Source organism: Colossoma macropomum, unplaced genomic scaffold, assembly GCF_904425465.1.
Source record: "Colossoma macropomum unplaced genomic scaffold, Colossoma_macropomum, whole genome shotgun sequence".
NCBI classification, from domain to species: Eukaryota; Metazoa; Chordata; class Actinopteri; order Characiformes; family Serrasalmidae; genus Colossoma; species Colossoma macropomum.
The window spans coordinates 33,358,510-33,378,519 of NW_023494790.1; the positions used below are offsets into that span (position 1 = coordinate 33,358,510).

The 20,010-nt window shown below is 41.2% G+C and overlaps 1 protein-coding gene across 1 annotated transcript in view; it reads left to right on the forward strand.

The window, feature by feature from the left end:
* Nucleotides 1–20,010, forward strand: part of heatr1 (HEAT repeat containing 1) — a 41,660-nt gene that overhangs the window by 754 nt on the left and 20,896 nt on the right. The window contains exons 2-23 of the mRNA XM_036573151.1: nt 854–1,004; nt 2,030–2,246; nt 2,933–3,074; nt 4,423–4,524; nt 4,610–4,756; nt 5,942–6,153; nt 6,311–6,441; nt 7,632–7,734; nt 7,884–7,988; nt 8,658–8,775; nt 9,008–9,115; nt 10,034–10,129; nt 10,737–10,825; nt 13,154–13,365; nt 14,231–14,352; nt 14,491–14,676; nt 15,339–15,507; nt 16,914–17,062; nt 17,550–17,742; nt 18,404–18,576; nt 18,725–18,886; nt 19,588–19,830. Of these exons, the coding sequence (XP_036429044.1) occupies nt 863–1,004; nt 2,030–2,246; nt 2,933–3,074; nt 4,423–4,524; nt 4,610–4,756; nt 5,942–6,153; nt 6,311–6,441; nt 7,632–7,734; nt 7,884–7,988; nt 8,658–8,775; nt 9,008–9,115; nt 10,034–10,129; nt 10,737–10,825; nt 13,154–13,365; nt 14,231–14,352; nt 14,491–14,676; nt 15,339–15,507; nt 16,914–17,062; nt 17,550–17,742; nt 18,404–18,576; nt 18,725–18,886; nt 19,588–19,830 (3,321 nt within the window). The 5' untranslated portion in view covers nt 854–862. The remainder of the gene's footprint in view (nt 1–853; nt 1,005–2,029; nt 2,247–2,932; nt 3,075–4,422; nt 4,525–4,609; nt 4,757–5,941; nt 6,154–6,310; nt 6,442–7,631; nt 7,735–7,883; nt 7,989–8,657; nt 8,776–9,007; nt 9,116–10,033; nt 10,130–10,736; nt 10,826–13,153; nt 13,366–14,230; nt 14,353–14,490; nt 14,677–15,338; nt 15,508–16,913; nt 17,063–17,549; nt 17,743–18,403; nt 18,577–18,724; nt 18,887–19,587; nt 19,831–20,010) is intronic.

Genomic DNA, 20,010 nt, shown 5'->3' on the forward strand with positions numbered 1-20,010 from the left:
GCCTTGTAACACTGTACATGTATCTCTCTACCATGAATAGATTTGAGATAGTACACTGTAGCCCAGATGTTTATCTCAGAACTAACAATATCTTAGACATCAGGTTGCGTATTCACGTAGTAACTTTCTGTGAGGGAGCTTTTAGAGGTGGACGTCTGGTTCCTATCACCACCACTGTGAACAGTTCTGACTCTGTAAGTTTCTCTAGAACAAAGCGTTTCACAACCACTCTGAATGACTCTGTTTACGTCTTAACAGTTGACTTCCATGCAAAGAAATTTTGAAAAAAAATGGTGGAATTGCCCTTTGTGTTGACAGATCGCTGTCGCTATCGTTGGCACAATAAAACTGTGTTATAGGCGTATTCCACCTGTTTTGGATAGTGAATAAAATGGCTATATTTGTGTTGTGGATATGGTGACCCCTGGTTCCATTCAGCACCACTGTAAAGACATCCAAGTCATTTAGGAATCCCAACCATTACGTTTCTTTACAATTAACCATTTCACACCCAACCTCTCTTTACGTCATAGTGATTTCATTCTGCAGACGTTTTGAAAAAATCAGTGTGATTCTCTATGGAGACCTCAGACGCCACAATAAGATATTATCATAAAACATTTAAGGCGTGTATAGAGTTGTGATGTGAAGTAGTGTTGCGCCTCTGAAACTTCCTCTCGTTAAGCTTTGTCCATTTCACTGTTTTCAGAGCAGAACTGTGAGGTATACATTTGCATGTTTAGAAATATTTCCATGCTTATACCCCCCAAAAATATGTCATTATATCAACATTTTTTTCTCCCCACCCCAATTCAAACTGTGTTCTCCTCTCTGTCTCTCTCTCTCTCCGCAGGTTGTGAATATGACTTCGTTAGCCCATCAGCTGAAGCGGCTCGCGCTGCCCCAGAATGCTCCAGAAGTGCTCACACGGAGGGAGACCGTCTCGCTCCTGTTTGACCCGAAACATGCGGCCACTTTGGACAAAGACAACTTCTACGCACTCGGTAACAGAGGAGCAACACATTCACGCTTTACGGAATCAGCGCATTACAGCCTCTCACACACTCACAAACTTAAGATCAGTGAAATATCTGATTCCCTGAATGCAGTGGCAAAAACAACCATGCGTCTGTATTCAACACAGGTGTAACGCTATGCAGATTTCATGATATGATATGGATTGTCATTTGGGCATCACGATACAGAACATTTTAGATACAGAATCAGAAAAGACATGCTAAAACAATTTTTAATTTGTTAATTTTTTGGTGATTCCCTTTTTTTGTATGTGTGTGTGTGTGTCTACGTATGTATGTGTGTGTGTGTGTGTGTGCGTGTATATATATATATATATATATATATATATATATATATATATCAAAAACCTTGTATCTCTAAAATTACAACTTTACGGAAGAAGGAAAAAACGTAGTAAATATAAATTCTACGGTTTCATCTTAATATTCATTGAAGCATTACAAGTTAATTTACAATCAGACCTTGTGTTTCTGTGTAAAATGTGGCTGAAATGAGTGTGAGAGGGGATATTACTGTCTCCGATATGCAGTGGATTGTATCACAACCCCAAATCGAAAAGAATCAATATTAACATCAATATTGTGACGCCCGTAATATTCAGTGTGTTTGGCTTTTGGGGTTCATGATGATTGCAGTCATCCAGGGCTGAATGGAGGGCCAGAGTCCAGCACAGTTTGGTGATTTCCCTTTTAAATACATTAAATCTGGCCATTAACTGGTGAGTTGAACCATGTGAGCTTGAAGTTGTCAAACTGTTGTGGACTTTATTCCTCCAGGCCCAGACTTTGGCCCTCTGGTTTAAAGCCAGAAGTGTTTTCTTTCTAAGTAGGTTAATCTTAACCCACTGACTTTCACTCAGTTTAAAACATGACCGTATCCTACTTTTCTTCCTCACATGCTAAATTTCTTGTCTTAAGTCTGTAGACTGGGTCGTATTTCACTCTGCAGTGAGTTTTTCAGTGAAGTGTTTGATCTCGTCTCTGTTGCTCAGGCTGTACGGGGCTGGAGGAGCTGTTGGGGATCGAACCAGCATTTGCGGAGTTCCAGGAGACGCTCTTCAGCGAGGCGTCTGTACGCCTGGAGCGAGGTGTGCAGTCCAAAGAGGTCAACCAGAAGCTGGACAAGAGCATCTCCCTCTTCCTCACCCGCCTGTCCCCCTACTTCCTGCTCAAACCGGCTCTGAAGTGTCTGGAGTGGCTCATACACAGGTAGACCGTCTAGAACATGTCTTCTTCTCTTAGTGGACGGTTACATGGCAGCTTCATAACTGGGTAACTGGGTGTAGAGTTATAAGCAAAGGTTTGAACTCAGATTACAAATGACATGTTCTGCATGTTGCAGTTACACATTTCCACCAGAGAGGTCTCCAAATCCCCAAATCTTACATAGTAAAGCTCTAAATATTTGTTTAACTATTGTAATGTGTCATATTGTGATATATTGTGCATTTTTACATTCAAAATAAAACTTTCTTTGTGTAATAAAACTCTAATAAATAATAAGTTTACACTTTGTTCCACTAATTATATATTACATATTTATAAGTTGCTCTCATTCAGAGAGATCTGAATGTATTGTTAGAAGTCTTGAACAAGGTCTCTTGGTATAACAGTCAGTATGTGTGCATGTATGTCCTCTTATTGGTATAGCTGTAGTGTTCCTGCCTGGACAGGGAATCGGAACAATGGCAGAAACAGTGACTTTATTAATTAACTAATGCTTTTAATCTATTAATCTTCAATAAAACAAATTCTTGGTGCTCTGTGTATCAATACAGTTTTATCAGTACTAAGGATGACATAATTGTATTGGATTTATTTATGGTCGTACTGCACAGTCTCAATTGAATATGATGTATTTGTATTTATGTGTTACTGTTCTGGTTGTATTTCAGGTTCCACATTCACTTGTATAACCAGGATAGCCTGATTGCCTGTGTGTTACCGTATCATGACACCAAACTGTTTGTGAGAGTAATTCAGCTTTTGAAGATTGACGACCCCACCCACAGATGGCATTGGCTGCATGGACTTCAGGTGAACACTTTTGTTATCCAGGGAATTCAGAAGCTTTAAATCTGTTTTTTTTAGGTCATTTTCAAATTATTTTTTTCCTCCACAGTATAATTGTTTCTGTATCTATGTGCACTCACTGGCCGCTTTATTAGAAACACCTACCTTGTGCTTCCACTCACTGGCCACTTTATTAGAAACGCCTACCTTGTGCTTCCACTCACTGGCCACTTTATTAGAAATGCCTACCTTGTGCTTCCACTCACTGGCCAGTTTATTAGAAACGCCTACCTTGTGCTTCCACTCACTGGCCAGTTTATTAGAAACGCCTACCTTGTGCTTCCACTCACTGGCCAGTTTATTAGAAACACCTGCCTTGTGCTTCCACTCACTGGCCAGTTTATTAGAAACACCTGCCTTGTGCTTCCACTCACTGGCCAGTTTATTAGAAACACCTGCCTTGTGCTTCCACTCACTGGCCAGTTTATTAGAAACACCTGCCTTGTGCTTCCACTCACTGGCCAGTTTATTAGAAACGCCCGCCTTGTGCTTCCACTCACTGGCCACTTTATTAGAAACACCTACCTTGTGCTTCCACTCGCTGGCCAGTTTATTAGAAACACCTGCCTTGTGCTTCCACTCACTGGCCAGTTTATTAGAAACACCTACCTTGTACTTCCACTCACTGGCCAGTTTATTAGAAACGCCTACCTTGTACTTCCACTCACTGGCCACTTTATTAGAAACACCCACCTTGTGCTTCCACTCACTGGCCACTTTATTAGAAACACCTGCCTTGTGCTTCCACTTACTGGCCACTTTATTAGAAACGCCTACCTTGTGCTTCCACTCACTGGCCAGTTTATTAGAAACGCCTACCTTGTGCTTCCACTCACTGGCCAGTTTATTAGAAACACCTGCCTTGTGCTTCCACTCACTGGCCAGTTTATTAGAAACACCTGCCTTGTGCTTCCACTCACTGGCCAGTTTATTAGAAACGCCCACCTTGTGCTTCCACTCACTGGCCACTTTATTAGAAACACCTACCTTGTGCTTCCACTCGCTGGCCAGTTTATTAGAAACACCTGCCTTGTGCTTCCACTCACTGGCCAGTTTATTAGAAACACCTACCTTGTACTTCCACTCACTGGCCAGTTTATTAGAAACGCCTACCTTGTACTTCCACTCACTGGCCACTTTATTAGAAACACCCACCTTGTGCTTCCACTCACTGGCCAGTTTATTAGAAACACCTGCCTTGTGCTTCCACTTACTGGCCACTTTATTAGAAACACCTACCTTGTGCTTCCACTCACTGGGCACTTTGCCGCTAGATGGTGCCACTTCACAGTGATCTGTAATCTCTCTATAGAAACCTGGAGTTCCTTTGGCCAGAGGCACTTTACTCACTCACTGCTATAAAGATCTGGGCTTCATGGACTTCATCTGCACCATGGTGACAAAGTCAGTGAAGGTAAACCATCTTTACCTGGATTCTCTTTACTTGCGATTGTGGCTGACGTGTTGAAAACTGATTAACGGTGTTGATGTTCTCACAGGCCTATTCGGGGTTCGTCCATGATGGACGCTGTGCGCAGCTGCGAGTCATTTTTTCTTTCTACGCGGCAGCCATCGTTCCCGCTTTGGAGGCCGTGGAGAAGGTCACTGATTCCATTGTAGCCAAACTGCTCCCATATGTGCAACTGGTAAGACCTGATCCGAAGAATCCTTCAGAAAGACAACATCACTGAAAACAGATGTTTTCTTTAACTTGAAATGAGTTTAATGTGCTGTGTGAACTTCCCCTGTTGGATCCCCCGTCCAATATCCAAAAAGTCTGTTTTCCATTAGTTGTTTTTATGAAAATCAATGCTTTTGTATGTATCCACTTATTTAGCCTATAGTAGTTTAGCCCCACCCACCCATAATCCGATAACTGCAGAAAATCAGATTTTGTCAGTAATCCGATCAATGTGTTTACATGAGTCAGACAGTAATCAGATTTCTGCTTTGCAACTGGCCAATAAACTCACAGAAGAAGACGTGACGTAAATGTAATGTAAAACTCAAACTTCATATGGTGGATTTAAAAAAACATCGCACCACTTTACCTGGAAATATGAACATACGTCATCTAGAAGTTGAAGAATATTTAAATCCTTCACTTCGTCAAGCATGTATTTGGTTTCCAGCTCTCTTTATCAGATTTCTAGACCTAATCGGATTTCTAGACCTTAATCCGATCGAAGAAATCGGAGTGTGCTGTTTACTTGACCATTTGAATAATCAGATAACTGCAGAAATGCGATTATGATTGGATTATTGAGTGCATATAAACACACTCATTGAGGTCATAAGGAGTGTCACAGATTTCACTTCTTTTTTGAATGAAGACTAAAACGGGGCAGCCAATCAGAATAGAGCATATTCCAAAATCATGTCATGTAAAAGTAGATTGTGACTGTTTTGGTGACATAATCATACAAACAACATAAGTGGAGGAAAATACAAGAAAAATACAGGATGTGGTCTCTTTAAAATTGGGTCAGATCTCTTGCCAGATCTGCTCAAATTGAAACACATGGCGTAATTCTGGAAGATTTCTGCAGAATTAAAAGGTTATAAAGTAAACAAAGTCAGTGGTTTGGAAGAAATGCAGAGTCAGAATTGTTCACAGTGGTGGTGATAGGAACCAGACGTCCACCTCTAAAAGCTCCCTCACAGAAAGTTATTACATATTTATCATTAGACATGGTGACTCCTGGTTCCATTCACCACCACTATAAAGAAATTTTAAGTAAACCGTTCTGAATGACTTTGCTTACATCTCAAAGACTGAACGGTCAGTGATGAAACGTTCAGGATGACCGTAGTGGCCTGCATTTTCACAGGGTCTGAAATCAGAGCTGGTGGACTATAAAGCTGCCACCTACATGATCGTGTCTCAGCTGGCGGTGAAGGTGGTGATGCAAGCAGAACTGGTGAACACGCTGGCTATCCAGGTGAGCAGGTCGTTGGGCAGAGGTCCAGCGCTGACCTCTGAGGGCCTGTCGTGCCTGATCGTCCTCCTACAGAACCAGAAGGAAGGAGTCGTCGGACCAAAGTGAGTTTCTGAGACTTTTTTCCTCTTTCCGGTATCTGAGGTGGTGAAACCCATCATGTTGTAGTGATATATGGACAGTTATTACATGTTTATTATCAGACAGTTTTCTTGCTTTATCAGTGTTAGTTCGAGTTTCGATTGGCTCTTTCCTCCCCAGGCCGTTTGGGTACCTCTGTGCGGTGCCCTCTTTGGTGCCCTCCCTGCAGACCATAGCAGCATCCTATGATATCAGTCCTTTACTGCGCTACCTGCTCCCACATCTCATTCACTCCGTCATCACACAGAATGGTAACTATTTATTTTATTTATTTGGTAAAATGTTTGAAATCCACTCTACAAGACTGTCAGTGTTGTTTATATTTTTTAAAAAAGACCAGATTTAACAGAACGGAAACTACGAGGCCTTTATCCCGTTCACATTATTATGATAATGCTATGGAATTTGCTGTATTAGGTTAGCACCAAGCTAATGATTGTGTACATTCACTTTACTACACTAGGTTTAGTGCTATGTGTGGTAGGCCTAAACACTTTTTGCTTATAGTAATTTTACAGTTTTTCAATTAATATTTCAACTTTAATCCTAACTCGGAATGTTATTGGAGGATCCTGTTAGCCTGTTGGCTAAGCCCTATCTGCAGAGCTTACCTAGAACTGCATTCTTATCTAGTGCATGGTTAATATATGTTTATTTAATATAATGGTAATCTTACGTAATACAGTGATAATTATTTAAAACATATCGTCTTCTATTGTATTTGTTTGGTAAAATGTTGGAAGTCCACTCTATAAGGCTGACCGTATTGTTTATATTATTAAAAGTTATAGAAAAAAGGCCAAACAGACTTAATAGAAATGGAAGATAAACTAGGAGGCCTTATGCTTATAATGAACGACAACCTCACATTCCGTTATATAGTATTGTTTAATGCAGAAACCTTCATCTTACAAGTAGATTTTATCCCATTCACATTACTATCATAATGCTAATTTCTATGGAATTTGTTGTGTTAGGTTAGCACCAAGCTAATGATTGTGTACACTCACTTTACTACACTAGGTTTAGTGCTATGTGTGGTAGGCCTAAACACTTTTTACTTATAGTAATTTTACAGTTTTTCAGTTAATATTTCAACTTTAATCCTAACTCGGAATGTTATTGGAGGAGCCTGTTAGCCTGTTGGCTAAACCCCATCTACAGAGCTTACCTGAAAGCACTTTATCAAGTACATAGTTAGTATTTATTTGCTTAATATATACCCAATTTGTTACTGCAAACATCAGTGCCTTGGTGAGACCCTGCTGGTGTGGGTTTCCTCCCTTTCAATGATGCACACAGTAGCTGTTTGAGTGCCCCTAGTGGAGTGCAGTTTTAATGGTAATCAGAATGCACTACTGTTTTTAATTAAGTTTGCTTTAAATGGATGGCTAAGTGAAGGCAGTAGCAGGTAGTTTGACATTGTTCTGTGTCTGTACAGAGTTGCAGGAAGAGGGTCTGGACAGCGCCCCACATGACCGGCTGCTGGAGTCGGTCCTCCAGATGCTTCCTCTCACCAGCGGCCTGGAGAGCTCAGCGGCAAGGTGAACGCCGTTTTAGCTCCTAATCACTGATCACATTAAGGGTTACAGTTACAAATGTACACCATCTGCTGTCTGCTCCACCTGAGCTTGTTGAGTGTTGCACTTTTTTATTTTGTGAATGTTTTTTCACTTCTGATTGGTCTTTGCAGGCTTCTGCTGGAGGAATATGTGTCCTGTGGTGCAGAGCTCGGCTCAGACAGAATGTCCTCCCTCAACCAGAAGATCCAGCCAGTCGTCAGGCTCTTTGAGCACAAGTGAGTTTCTTCTCTAGGCCTTATCTAGGGTCAAGTTTTAAAGGGCTCATATATTTCTACGTTTTTTTTTTTTCTCTTTATCCCTTAGAATTTAACAGGCTGATTTTGTTACTGTGCCTTTAAGGCTGATATCTGTAAATTCCCTCTCTTCTAATTGGCTCCTCTGTATTGTGCCTCATTCAAAATGCAACACTCCTTATAACTCCAGTGTGAACGGGTGAAGCTAAACCGCTGTATTTTGTTTAGATCCTCTCCATTGTAAATGCTTCAATGACATCACACGAGTTCAAAACAGACTACAGTTTGCATATTGCCGCTGTCCAATCAAAAACATGTATCTCCATTTTTTTTTTGCGATTTTTACTTTACTGCATCATTTGAGCTTAGCAGCTGTCCTTTACGTTGTGTGATAATTTAATGATGAGTGGACCAATAGAAATGGTGCAAAATTGCTTGGAATAAAATCTTTTTCCATTAACTTGCATTGAAAGTAAAAAACGTGTTTGCCCTCTCCTGTAAAGTTAGTAATTTGGAGATACTTTGGAGAGTCGATATATGGACTGGGGAGTGAATGGTGCACGAAGCTAACATTGTGTGCATGCCGTCCATTTTATTTCATAAAAGTGAGAAAAATTTGGCTTTCCAAGATACGAGTCTGTCATGTTGTAGGTATCCTGGAGCTCTGGATGCTGTTCTGGAGGCTCGTGTTAGTGAGCTGACCACAGATCAGCAGAAGGACCTTCTCCACCAGTTCCTCTCTCTCACCATGAGCTGCGGCAAATACCGGGTAGGCCGAGAAGCTGTTTTCAGATGTTTTCTCTTATTGCAGTTTACGATGGCTGGTCTTTACGCCATGAAAGTTTTAATGCGGTTTTCAGAAGCACCGTGGTTCAAAGGACATTGAACCATCTCTTGTAAGAGATGTTTGAGGTGTTCTCAAAGTCGTCACAGTGAAAGTCTCATGTTAAACTGAATGTTGAGTTGGATCATCATGGTGACCGGTATGTTTGTGTGTTTAGGTGCTGGCAGATTCAGACACGTCTCTGATGCTCAGTCTTAACCACCCGCTGTCCTCTGTGAGGAACTTGGCTCTGGACCACTTGAAAAACATTCTCGCTACAAGACCGGTATGTTATCACTCCTGCTAGAGCAGGGGTCGGCAACCCAAATTTGAAGAAGAGCCTTTCAAAACTTTTATGTCCGTTTTACCATCTTGGCTGTAAATCTGTCTCAGTATGTGCTAATGTACCAATATAGGCTGAAAAATCTAATATTAACGTATAATATAATATTAACTTATTTTACAGTTTCTTGTAAAATGTTTCCCAACGTTAGTTTTTACGAGGCTAAAGTCGCTTCTCATTCACCAGCTTCTTGTTCGAATTTTCCCGTTCCACCTTAAATGTTGCCAGAACGTAAATGCTGTACCATTTAAGGTAGAACGGAAAAAATTGAACAAGGAGCTGACTTCAGCGTCTTTAGCGTCTGAGACTTTCTCACTGCAGATTAAATGTATCAGGAAACCAGCTGGAGTGATTATAAACACAGATAAGTCCATTTGGCTCCAAATTATTCATTTTCGTTAGCGGCAAGGCAAGATTGTTGTCTGTGTTGCTATGGTGCAGTCTGCGCGCCAGCCTTCAGGGTTAAAGGGTAAATTAGCAGTTATACTTCAACTCCAGCGTTTAGGACTGTATTTTTACTTAAAAATCTGATTCTGCTGTGGAGCCAGAACAGGGCAGTAAAAGAGACTCCTGCGGCTCTGGATCCGCAAGTTGTATTAGAGTTTTATTCAGGCCTGAAAGTTTAAACCAATCCCCAGTATTGCCAGGGAACCATATATATATTTATCAGATTTTTTTTACTAGGGTTGCCAGTATTTATGTAGTATAGTATAATTTGATTATAGCGGCTGTTAAGTGTGTTTATCAAGGAAAATTAAAATTTAAACGTGCAGGCCTAGTCTGAACCTGAAGCAAATTTGTTTTTAACAACTATTTCATAGTATAAAAAGCTAATAAATAAAGTTAATCATGTATGTGCAGGAGGGGTTTGACGAGGCCTTCCTGAAGGACGCTCTGCTGGAGAGGATAAAGGATGATGCTCCTGAGGTCGTCCTGTCTGCGCTCTCAGCCCTGCAGGTGCTCGTCTACTGCTGCCACTGGAACATGAACAGTCTAAAGAACACGTTATTTTAAGGAATATAAAATAGTCACCACAAAAAAAAATCACACCATTCTACCAGCTTAAATCTAAAAATAAACACTTTTATTTATGCGTAATTCAGTGATTGAGATGTAAACAGTAATTCGGAGTGGTTTGGTGTGAAATGGTTGATTGTAGAGAGATTTCTTTACAGTGGAGGTGAATGGAACCAGGGGTCACCACGTCTACAACACAGATGTAGCCATTTTATTTACAATCCAAAACCACCAGTGGACCTACATGTGTCTTCTGAGTGTTTAAATGGAATGTTGATAAAAATCTAAATGTAAATCATTGTCTCAGACATCAGGCAGTGAATTCATAACCATTTCGTGTAATAACTTTCTATGAGGGAGCTTTTTGAGGTGGACATCTGGTTCCTATCACCACCACTGTGAACAGTTCTGAAAATTAAGGAATTCCCTAATAAGTTCTTACTGTGAAAAGGTGAATTTTCTCTGGAGGTTTTGAAGACTGGTGAACTTTTCCTTCTTCTCTTGCTCATCATCACTGATTAAATGTTTTCTGATTATGGGTCACCAGCTGTACGTTGATCAGATGGATCCAGAGAGCACAGTATCCAGTTTGATTTCTCTTCTTCATCGGATCAAGCCATCGGACTCTGCACGCTGGTGCGTTTTTGACATCTTTAAAAGGGGTTTTTAATCTTTTTCTGTTTTATTTTGTACCTAATTTGAATAACCCTCAGTGCTAAATGTTCTTTCACGCCTGAATCTCTACAAAGCTGAAGTTCTTATTCTGCAGGTTTTTGTTCGATTTGTCCTGTTCCACCTCAGATGGAGGAGCAGTTACATTCAGGCTCTTGTACAGGTGCTTCAGTGTAACTGCTGTATCACTTAAGGTGGAATGGGGAATTCAAAGTGGGAGCTTTAGCTGAATTTCTGAAGTCTTTTGTCTCATACATGCACTGCATATGACCATCAGAGTACTGTCATTCACTCCTCAGTACCAGCTGACAAAACAATTGTGCACAAGGCCCTGAGACTGTGCGTCGTCTGATGCAGCTTACCTCCACTGCCTTGGAAAAAAGTGGACTGTTTCATTTGAAGTAGACTAGACAGCGAAAAGTAATTAAGGGTCAGCTTCATTCTCATTTGAAACTTGATTGAAACATCCCTGACTCAGACACTCAACTAAACGGGCTAACATTAGCGTAGTTTGTACTGTTTGCACGTCACATTATCTGCGCATATTTGTGGAATACCAGTGTAATAGTTATGTAAAAAACTTAAATCTGAGGAAGAATTTCAACCAAAATACTGTCTACTACTGCATTAGCTGTCCTTTTGTGATGAATGGACCAATCGAAATGGTCCAAAATGACAAAAATTTATTTCCATCTTCATTTTGCAGACACTAGGTTTCGTTAAAGCTGTGACAAAATGGAAGTCTTACATTGATCATCCTTCACAGTTACAGCATAAAGTACTACATAATTATACAGGGTGATTCAAAAAGATTAATCCAATTTCAAAATGATTTATTTCACTTGTAAATCATTACAGAACAATACAGTAAACTGTAAATGGTTTAAATGAGCATAAAGTTTATTATGTAATTTAACAAATGCTCAATATGAACCTCCTCCAGCTGTACAGACATCAACGCCATAGTCAAATTCATCTCGTACTCGATTGAGCATGTCGGGTGTCGCTGCACTCACGGCTCTTTCAGTCCGATTTCGGAGATCATCCAGTGTTTGTGAAACCAACGACGAACGCTCTGAGCTGTTGGAGGTTCACTACCGACGAATCACTACACTACCGGAATCACGTTGCACAGTTATGACGGATTCACTCTTATTGAAGTGGAGAACGCAGAACGCTTTCTGCTCAGGGGTCTCATCTCCTCTCAGGCTGAAGGGAGCCATCTTCTGATGACAGTCAGGAACTCTATGACCCCCTCTTTCAGTTGGATTGTAATTGGTTCCTCGGCGCCACACAGTTGAGAAAACATGGCGCTTTGAAATCGGATGAATCTTTTTGAATCACCCTTTACGTTAAGTGCTAAGTTTTAAGTAAATCGTGTGTTTCTGATTGACCACGTTATAAAACTGCAGAGAATGAGGGAACACAATCAGCTGATTATGCGTTACTGTAAGCCAACTGGTCATGTACAGAGCAATATATGAGAACATTTCAGACAAAAAAATTGTGTACAGTTTATTGAAGTATTTCATAGCATTTCAGTGTCATTCTGTAGTCTTCTATACACCTGATAACTCACTAAACTATGGCACTCACTTAAAAATTATGGTTCTTCAAGGGAAAATGGTTCTATATAGAACCATGAACACTCAGAGAACCCGTAGTCTGATTAAAGGGTTCTTTGTGTCATGAAAGGGTTCTTCAGATTGACGGAGAATGTGTATATTGTTCTATATCGAACCTTTTTGAAAAGGGTGCCATGAACCAAAAAGGGTTCTTCTGTTGGTACAAGCTTGACATCGTAACAACAGAAGAACCCTTTTTGGTGCTATATAGCACCCTTTTCAGAAAGGTTCTATACAGAGCACATATATGCAGCACGTTCTCCATCAATCTAAAGAACCATTTAATCATGCTAAGGGTTCTTTGAGTGTTCATGGTTCCATATAGAACCATTTTCTTTACTAACGAACCTTTGAGGCAACATCATTTTTCGGTGTGTGCAGATCACCTGCTCTCTTAGTGACCTGAATGAGTAAAAAAAAAAAAATCAGTGATAAATATTTTAATAATTTTGTTTATAACAGTGTCAAATGTTTTCTTGTCGGGATATTTTAATGCTAAAAATGCTGATATCTGAATAGCAAAAATGGTTAAAAAGCCAACCGTTATGAATAAATAGGAATGTATTGGTGAAGCTGGAATTTACATGGTGCGCCCTCTGCAGGATGAAATAAGTAACTACAGCCTCTTTACAGTGTGTAAAATCTGTAAATACTGCTGTCCCTGCAGGTGTGTGGCGCTGAAGGAGGCGGTCCGAACGCTCAGTGATTCGCGCCTTAGTGAGGTCAGCGCTGACCTGAGGGCCCGGATTAGCTGGGAGCTGCTGCCCTTCCTGCTGGTGACCAATCCAGAGCTGGAGTCCACAGAGATGCAGCTGACGCTGTGCGTGTCTGAGACGCACCTGCTGACCAAACATCCTCTGACGCAGGGCTGGAGTGACGGTACAAGCAAACACAGTCTGTTTTCGCTTTCTCTGACAGAGAGGACTTGCAGCTTTCCAGTGTGCATCACAAATTTTGTTTTCTTTACTTTTTTTTTTTGCCATATTTCAACTTTTAACCAGTGTACAGAAAATTATTAATCATTTTTTTTTTTGAGGATTTTATTAGCCTGTTTTAGCTAGCTTTAGCAGCAAAGATAATAGCATTGTCTTATTGTTTCTTTACATGGACTTTGCACTTTGTGGACTAAAGGAACACACAGAGGTCCTCAAACTTTTTGGGAAGGAGGGTCCAATGTGCAATGTTTGTGGTGGGCCGTGGGCCCGAAAACAAGTACAAATAAGGAATCTTAGGGTTAAAACTTAAATATTAAGTTTTTTACCACATTCCACTACTAAAACGCCCAAATCCAGTTTTAAAAGACAAAACAAGTTGTGTATGTTACATGTAATGTTAAGATGTTTTGGTGGACGAAAGCAAATGTTGAACCCCTGTTGCTGGTAATGTTTGGGCTGACTTTAAACAGTGCTGCTAACTCGGAATGAGTAGCTGGTGAGCATTAGCTTAGCTAGCATCATAACTCTTCACCACAGAAAATGTTCGATTGTGACTAACTAAAGCTAGTTGGCTAACTTGGTTGACATGGCGACAACGAAGATGACGCAGTAACTGTGTCCCTGAAACAGATGTGTTTATTTGGCTGTTCGGTTCAGTTGTTAATAGTAAATAAAGTATTTTGCTTGGTTTAAGCAACTTGTTTCAATAGTATGGGACATGTATATCATACTGAGACCTACAGGCCTTTACAGTCAGGTTGGTGATCAGTAACGTATTGAGGTTCTGTGTCTGTATTGTCTCTCCACAGTGCTGAAAGACATTCTGCAGAAAACTCCCCCTGCTGATGTCGTGGGAGTGGCCACCCAGGTGCTCATCAGCACTCTGACCAAAAACCTGTCCAGCATGGAGCCGTCAGACAAACGCAACGCCGTAAGAATCGCACTCATAACACCGAGCGGTCAGGCGGTTCAGAGTCTCTCGTGTTACACTGACCTTGTTTCTGTGACCAGATCCAGATGAGATCTTTCTCTGAATGAATTATGTGCTTGTCTGTGTCTCTGTGGTCAGATTGAGAGTGTGTGTGCACTGCTGGGCAGGCAGGGCACTGGTGTTCGAGAAAGGGCTTCATTCGTGGTGCTGAGTCACACTCTGCTCCAGGCTCTGGACTCTCTGAGTGAAAGCCAACATCTCCACACGGCCCAGAAGCTCTTCGGCCTGCTGGAACCCGCGCTGAAACAGCTGGACACAGCACAGGTCACTACACTGACGTATAGAAATGCTTAAAGGGGAAATTCCACTGTTTTTTCAGAATGTGTGTGTAATTAAATGGTTAAGATGTAAACAGAGTCGTTCAGAGTGGTTTGGAGTGAAATGCTCATTTCTAGACGAACTTAGTCTGATTTGTTTTCATGGTGGTGATAGGAACCAGACGTCCACCACTAAAAAACTCCCTCACAGAAGGTTATTACATGAAAATGGTCATGAATTTGCTGCCTGATGCCCAAGATATTGTTTTAGGATAGTTTTGAAAAAATTATGCCTAACTAATGTAGGGCTTTGTGAGGCTAAATAGTCACCAGAGAAAGCTTATTTCTGTAGATTGTATCATCAACATTCCATGTAAAAACTCAGAAGACACATAAAGGTTCACTACTGGTTTTGGATAGTAAATAAAATGGCTAGATATACTTTGAAGATATTGTGAATTTTGAAAAATGGGTGGAATTCTCCTTTAATAATGAATGAAGGCTTAAGGTCAACTGACTGTGCAATTAAACAGCATTGACAGAAATGTGAATGAGCCTAATAAGAAACTGTAAAACACTATATTGAGAGTTGCACAATCTTCGTGCTGTTTTTTGGGTCAATAATAAATAAAATACTGATATGTATGTTGTATGTATGACCTTCTCCAGCTGTGTGAAGGTCAGGACGTGGTGATTCTGCCCGTGTACGAGGTGCTCGGAGGCTTCCTGTCCAAACTACGCGCCGGACAGAACGCAGAGAGGGAGCACGGCCTCCTCCTCCTCGCTCTCCTCCGGGTCTTCATCAGCGCTCTCAAATGCCCCGAGTCCTCGTTCAAAGGTAACCGGAGTCACGCACTGAAGGAGAGCGCTGTGATTATGTAAACGGGGAAATAATCAGAGACGTGTTTAGAAGTTCATTACAAATATGTAGTTTGTGTAAATGTGAAGTTGCTAAGTGATTTTATTTTTTTTTATTCGTTTTTTATATTTTTATTTTTTATTTTTGTTATTATTTTTTTATTTTATATTATGTTAATCAAGCAGCCCTCCCCATCCCACTGGGCCATCCGTCCCCTTTTTCTGTTTTTGAGTGTCACTTTGCCCCTTGGAACTGAGTTACAGGGTAGTGGTTGAAATCTTCCCTCTGAAATGGGACTCCCAAAAAAAGAGAACATCACTTCATTAACAGCTACTAGCGCTGCTCTGTAGGCGACCCTGCCAGTCTGCAGTGACAGCAGAGGAGGGTAAAGTTCAGCTCCTCACTGCTGGGCTTTAGTTACATTTAGGGCATCATATGCCTTCAAAGAGGGGGCAATTATTTATTATCGCCCACCCCTAATTCTTCAGTGATACTCTTATTCTCCAGCTTCTTGTTTGAATTTTCCAGTTCCACCTTAAATGGAACAGCAGTTCTGAGGCCTGAAGTGCCATCAGCACTACTGACAATGTTTTATGCTTGTTATGAAGAAAAGGACCTTAATACACTGAAACAACATTAAACTAAGATAATACAATAATTATCATAATTTTTTGGGTTTCTTTGGTCACTTGCACAGGTTAAGGTTAGGATTTGGACCAGGTTTAGAGTTTTAGAAAATGGTCAATTTAGTAGATATTTAGTTGGATGTAGCTTGAAAGTAAATAAAGTATCTACAAACCATCTAAAGTGGACTATCCAAATAAAGTGTTCCCAAAATGAAGGAAATGGGACTCGGCCTTTGTGAGCCTTCCAGACTTCAAGATGTATTGTTTTCTGTTTGTCTATAAAACGCTGTTTGCTAAACTTTGGTTCCATTATGACTAACACTATCACAGATTTCAGAGCCGTGGAGAAATATGTTAAAATGTATATTTTTAAAATAAAACAATGAACCATTTCACACCAAACCACTCTGAATGAGGGTTTACATCTTTGCCACAGAATTATGCAGAATTTTTTTTCTGTAAAAGCATCTCAAAGTTTCTTACCGTCTCTTCCAATCTTTTAGCTGATAGTGAGTGGTAGGGCTGCAATTATTATTATTATTATTATTATTATTTTTATAATTATTCAGTATTTTTATCTTAAGGCTCAATTCATACCTTTAAAATCAATTAGGCTCGATCCAGTTCAGATCCTTGGTTGCGTTTTTGTCTTTTGCGTTTACCTCTATGGAGAAACGTAGTTTGGCCCCAGACAGCAGCCCTGATGACCAGAAGGTGGCCGTTTCAGGTCTGATTCTGACGTGTGCTGTGTTCTTTCAGGTGACCGCTGGTGGAACCCAGAGAAGCTGGACACGAGTACGTGCTGTTACCTGCAGCTGCTGTGCCGTGTGTTTGATGTGGTGGTGTCAGGGGCCGGTCAAGGACCGCTGGCCTCCTGCTTTAGGGCCCTCATGCAGCTCCTGTTACAGGTACCACAACAGCAGCCCACTTTATTTATGAGCTGTTTACAGAGAAAATGATCCTTTTTGTAGAGATGCACCAACATGAGAACTATGGGCCGACGCTCATACCCAATATTTTTCATGTACACATCTGCTGACGACGATGCATAAACATTTGTATGAAATAAATGCAGTAAAATGAATAAAATGCTGATATTTTATTGCAGTAACCCAGTAATGTCCGGCTCTTCAGTGCGATAAATACTTATTTAGTTCATCAATTATTGTTTTGAAAAACGGCATGTAAACTGTCCATTGCTGTTATTTTTTAAAGCCAATACCGATATGATTCCAATTATTATTATTTTTTTTTTTATGTATGATATAATGTTAAGGGTAGTAACACAATAGCTTGACTTATTTATTTGAAATAATTCAGATAATAGGTGATATAATGGGTAATAATGGGAAAGCCTTTAAACGTTCCTTCTCTGCTGTCTGTGATGGTTTTCAGGAGCACCTGAGTGAGCCGGAGCATCTCTTTAAGTTCCTGTCACTGCTGTGGTGTTACAGCAATAATCTGGGTGACCAGCTGGAGGTCCGCGTGTCTGCCCTGCTGCAGACTCGCGCCCTGTACGTGGCCAAGGCACTGCTGACCACCGTTCCTTCAAAAAAGCTCAGCCTGCTGGCCTCCGCCTCCTCACCAGGTACAATAGCGCCGTTTGTAAATAGAACCACAACACCTTAAAGAGCCGTTTAACTACATAAATCAGGGGTGTCAAACTCAACCACTAAAAGGGCCATATAAAAAAATGTCAGCAAATCTGTGGGCCAGCTGTGTTTTTATCTCATTTTGAGTTTGCCATGACCCAAATGGGCTATTGTTTGTTTGTTTGTTTGTTTGTTTTTCAAAATATTACGAAACTGCAACAGGAAAGTAGGTACTTTTTAAAAAAAATAATTCTAAAGAAAAATAGTTTACGTAGTTTTTTTTTTTTTTAAACTGCCTTTTTGTGCTTGAACCACATCTTTTCTTTTTGGCCTGTAGATTGTTGTTGGGGAAGGGAGTCAGATATACACTATGTTGCAGTGCATGCTGGGAACTGTAGTGCATCTCAGGGTGAAACAGTCTAATAATAATAGATAATTAAAATAATTTTGCGGGCCGGACAGGACTGTGTCACGGGCCTGACTCGGCCCACAGGCCTTGTGTTTGACACATGGGACTTAAATGGTTCTTTGCATTTCAGAAAATAGTTATGTTTATGTGCTGTTCTAATTATGCTACAGTACAAGGGTTTTAGCTGTTTAATCATTTCTCATACATATATATGTCGCTGAACCTGAAACTCCTCTCTCCTCCCTCAGTTGTGCCGTCCCTGCTGGCGTGTCTGAGCTGCGGGGTGGGGGAGGTGAGGAGAGCTGCGCTGGCTGTGTTTCAGACCCTCGCCAGAGTCACCTCCTCCCCATACAGCCCTTTGATGGAGAAACTGCTCAGTGCGGCTGAGGAGCTGATCGCTGACCCCGCGTACCTGAGCCAGGTCACTCACCACCATCAGCTTACAGTCACCATATGCTATAATTTCTCTAAAGCAGCGGCCCACGCTGTGTTTTTGCAGAAAACCTTGTCTGCTGTATGTCGGCAGTGTGTGTTGTGTTTGTATTGACTGTGTGTGTTTGTGGACGCAGGCTCTGTCCAGGCTGTACGAGGAGGCTGTGACTGTGACTGTGAAGGGCAGAAACAAGCTGCTGTTGGCTGTAGAGCAGCTCCTGCAGTGTGTTCAGGCTCCTGACTGTCCCAGCTACATGGCTAAAGTGCTGCTGCGAGCGCTGAGGAACGTCAACGGAGAGGTCAGTCAGCCAGACAGACAGATGCACACACTCAGGTTGGGCGATGGGTGATGTAATCAGATGTCACTGATGAGTGACTCAATACTGATCTTTGAAATACGATGATCTTCCATGCTGAACAAAACAACCATAGTCTATAAGCAATTTACTTTATTTGTGAAGAAATATTAGATTATGATAGTAATGATTGTAGTTGTTGTTGTTGTTTAGGGATGAACCAATCAGGAACTTTTCCAATCAGGACCACTCTTAACCATACATTACATGCTGCTTTTGTGTGCATCATTAAAGAGAGGAAACCCACACTAGCAGGAACTCACAAACGAAGTTGTTTGCAGTCATTAAAGTTGTGTTTTACACAAAGTTTCATTGCCCAGTGTTATTCAATAATTGATTTTCCTAATCAGTTCATTGTAAAAAAGTATAGGAAAAACACCAAAGACAGGCTTAGGCCACATGGGAGTGTTTCTACATGATCAATAATCATGATTTTTAAACAAGAAAAAATGCTCCAAATGAACTGAAGCACGTCTCTTACCTTCTTTGCTTACCTTCTCTCTCTCTCTCTCCAATCCCTCTTTTTATTTCTCTGTCTCTCGTCCCCCAACCAACACCTTTCCTCACGCACCCCTTCCCAATCTCTCTCCCTCTCTGTCTGTCTCTCACTCTCTCTCTCTCTCTCTCTGTCCTGCCCTCCCCAGTCGGTGCTGTCCGTCCTCCTGCCTGCTGCGGAGCGTCTGCTGGAGCAGTTTGCTCTGGACTCGTCGGTCTTCCTGCCGGACGAGGCTCTGTTCCTGCAGCTGTTGCTGGAAAAGTATAACGAGGCGTCCGCAGCGCTGCTGTCCCGCGACTCCCGCAGCCTGGAGCTCTTCGTCACGGCTCTGCGCACCTCCTCCCGGTCCTATCCTCACATCGCCAGCTTCCAGATCATCACCCTGGAGCAGGTGGGCACACTTACACCAGTCCAGACTCACTGCTGCCCCTGAAGTACACCTTGTGCAATTTTTTTTTGAATGTTAGTGGTGTGACAATACACAAATTTCATCTAGTATGTATATATATAGATATATATTTTTTGGTGCTGAATTAAAGAGGATATGCCAACGGTCAGTGCTTTGGTTAAA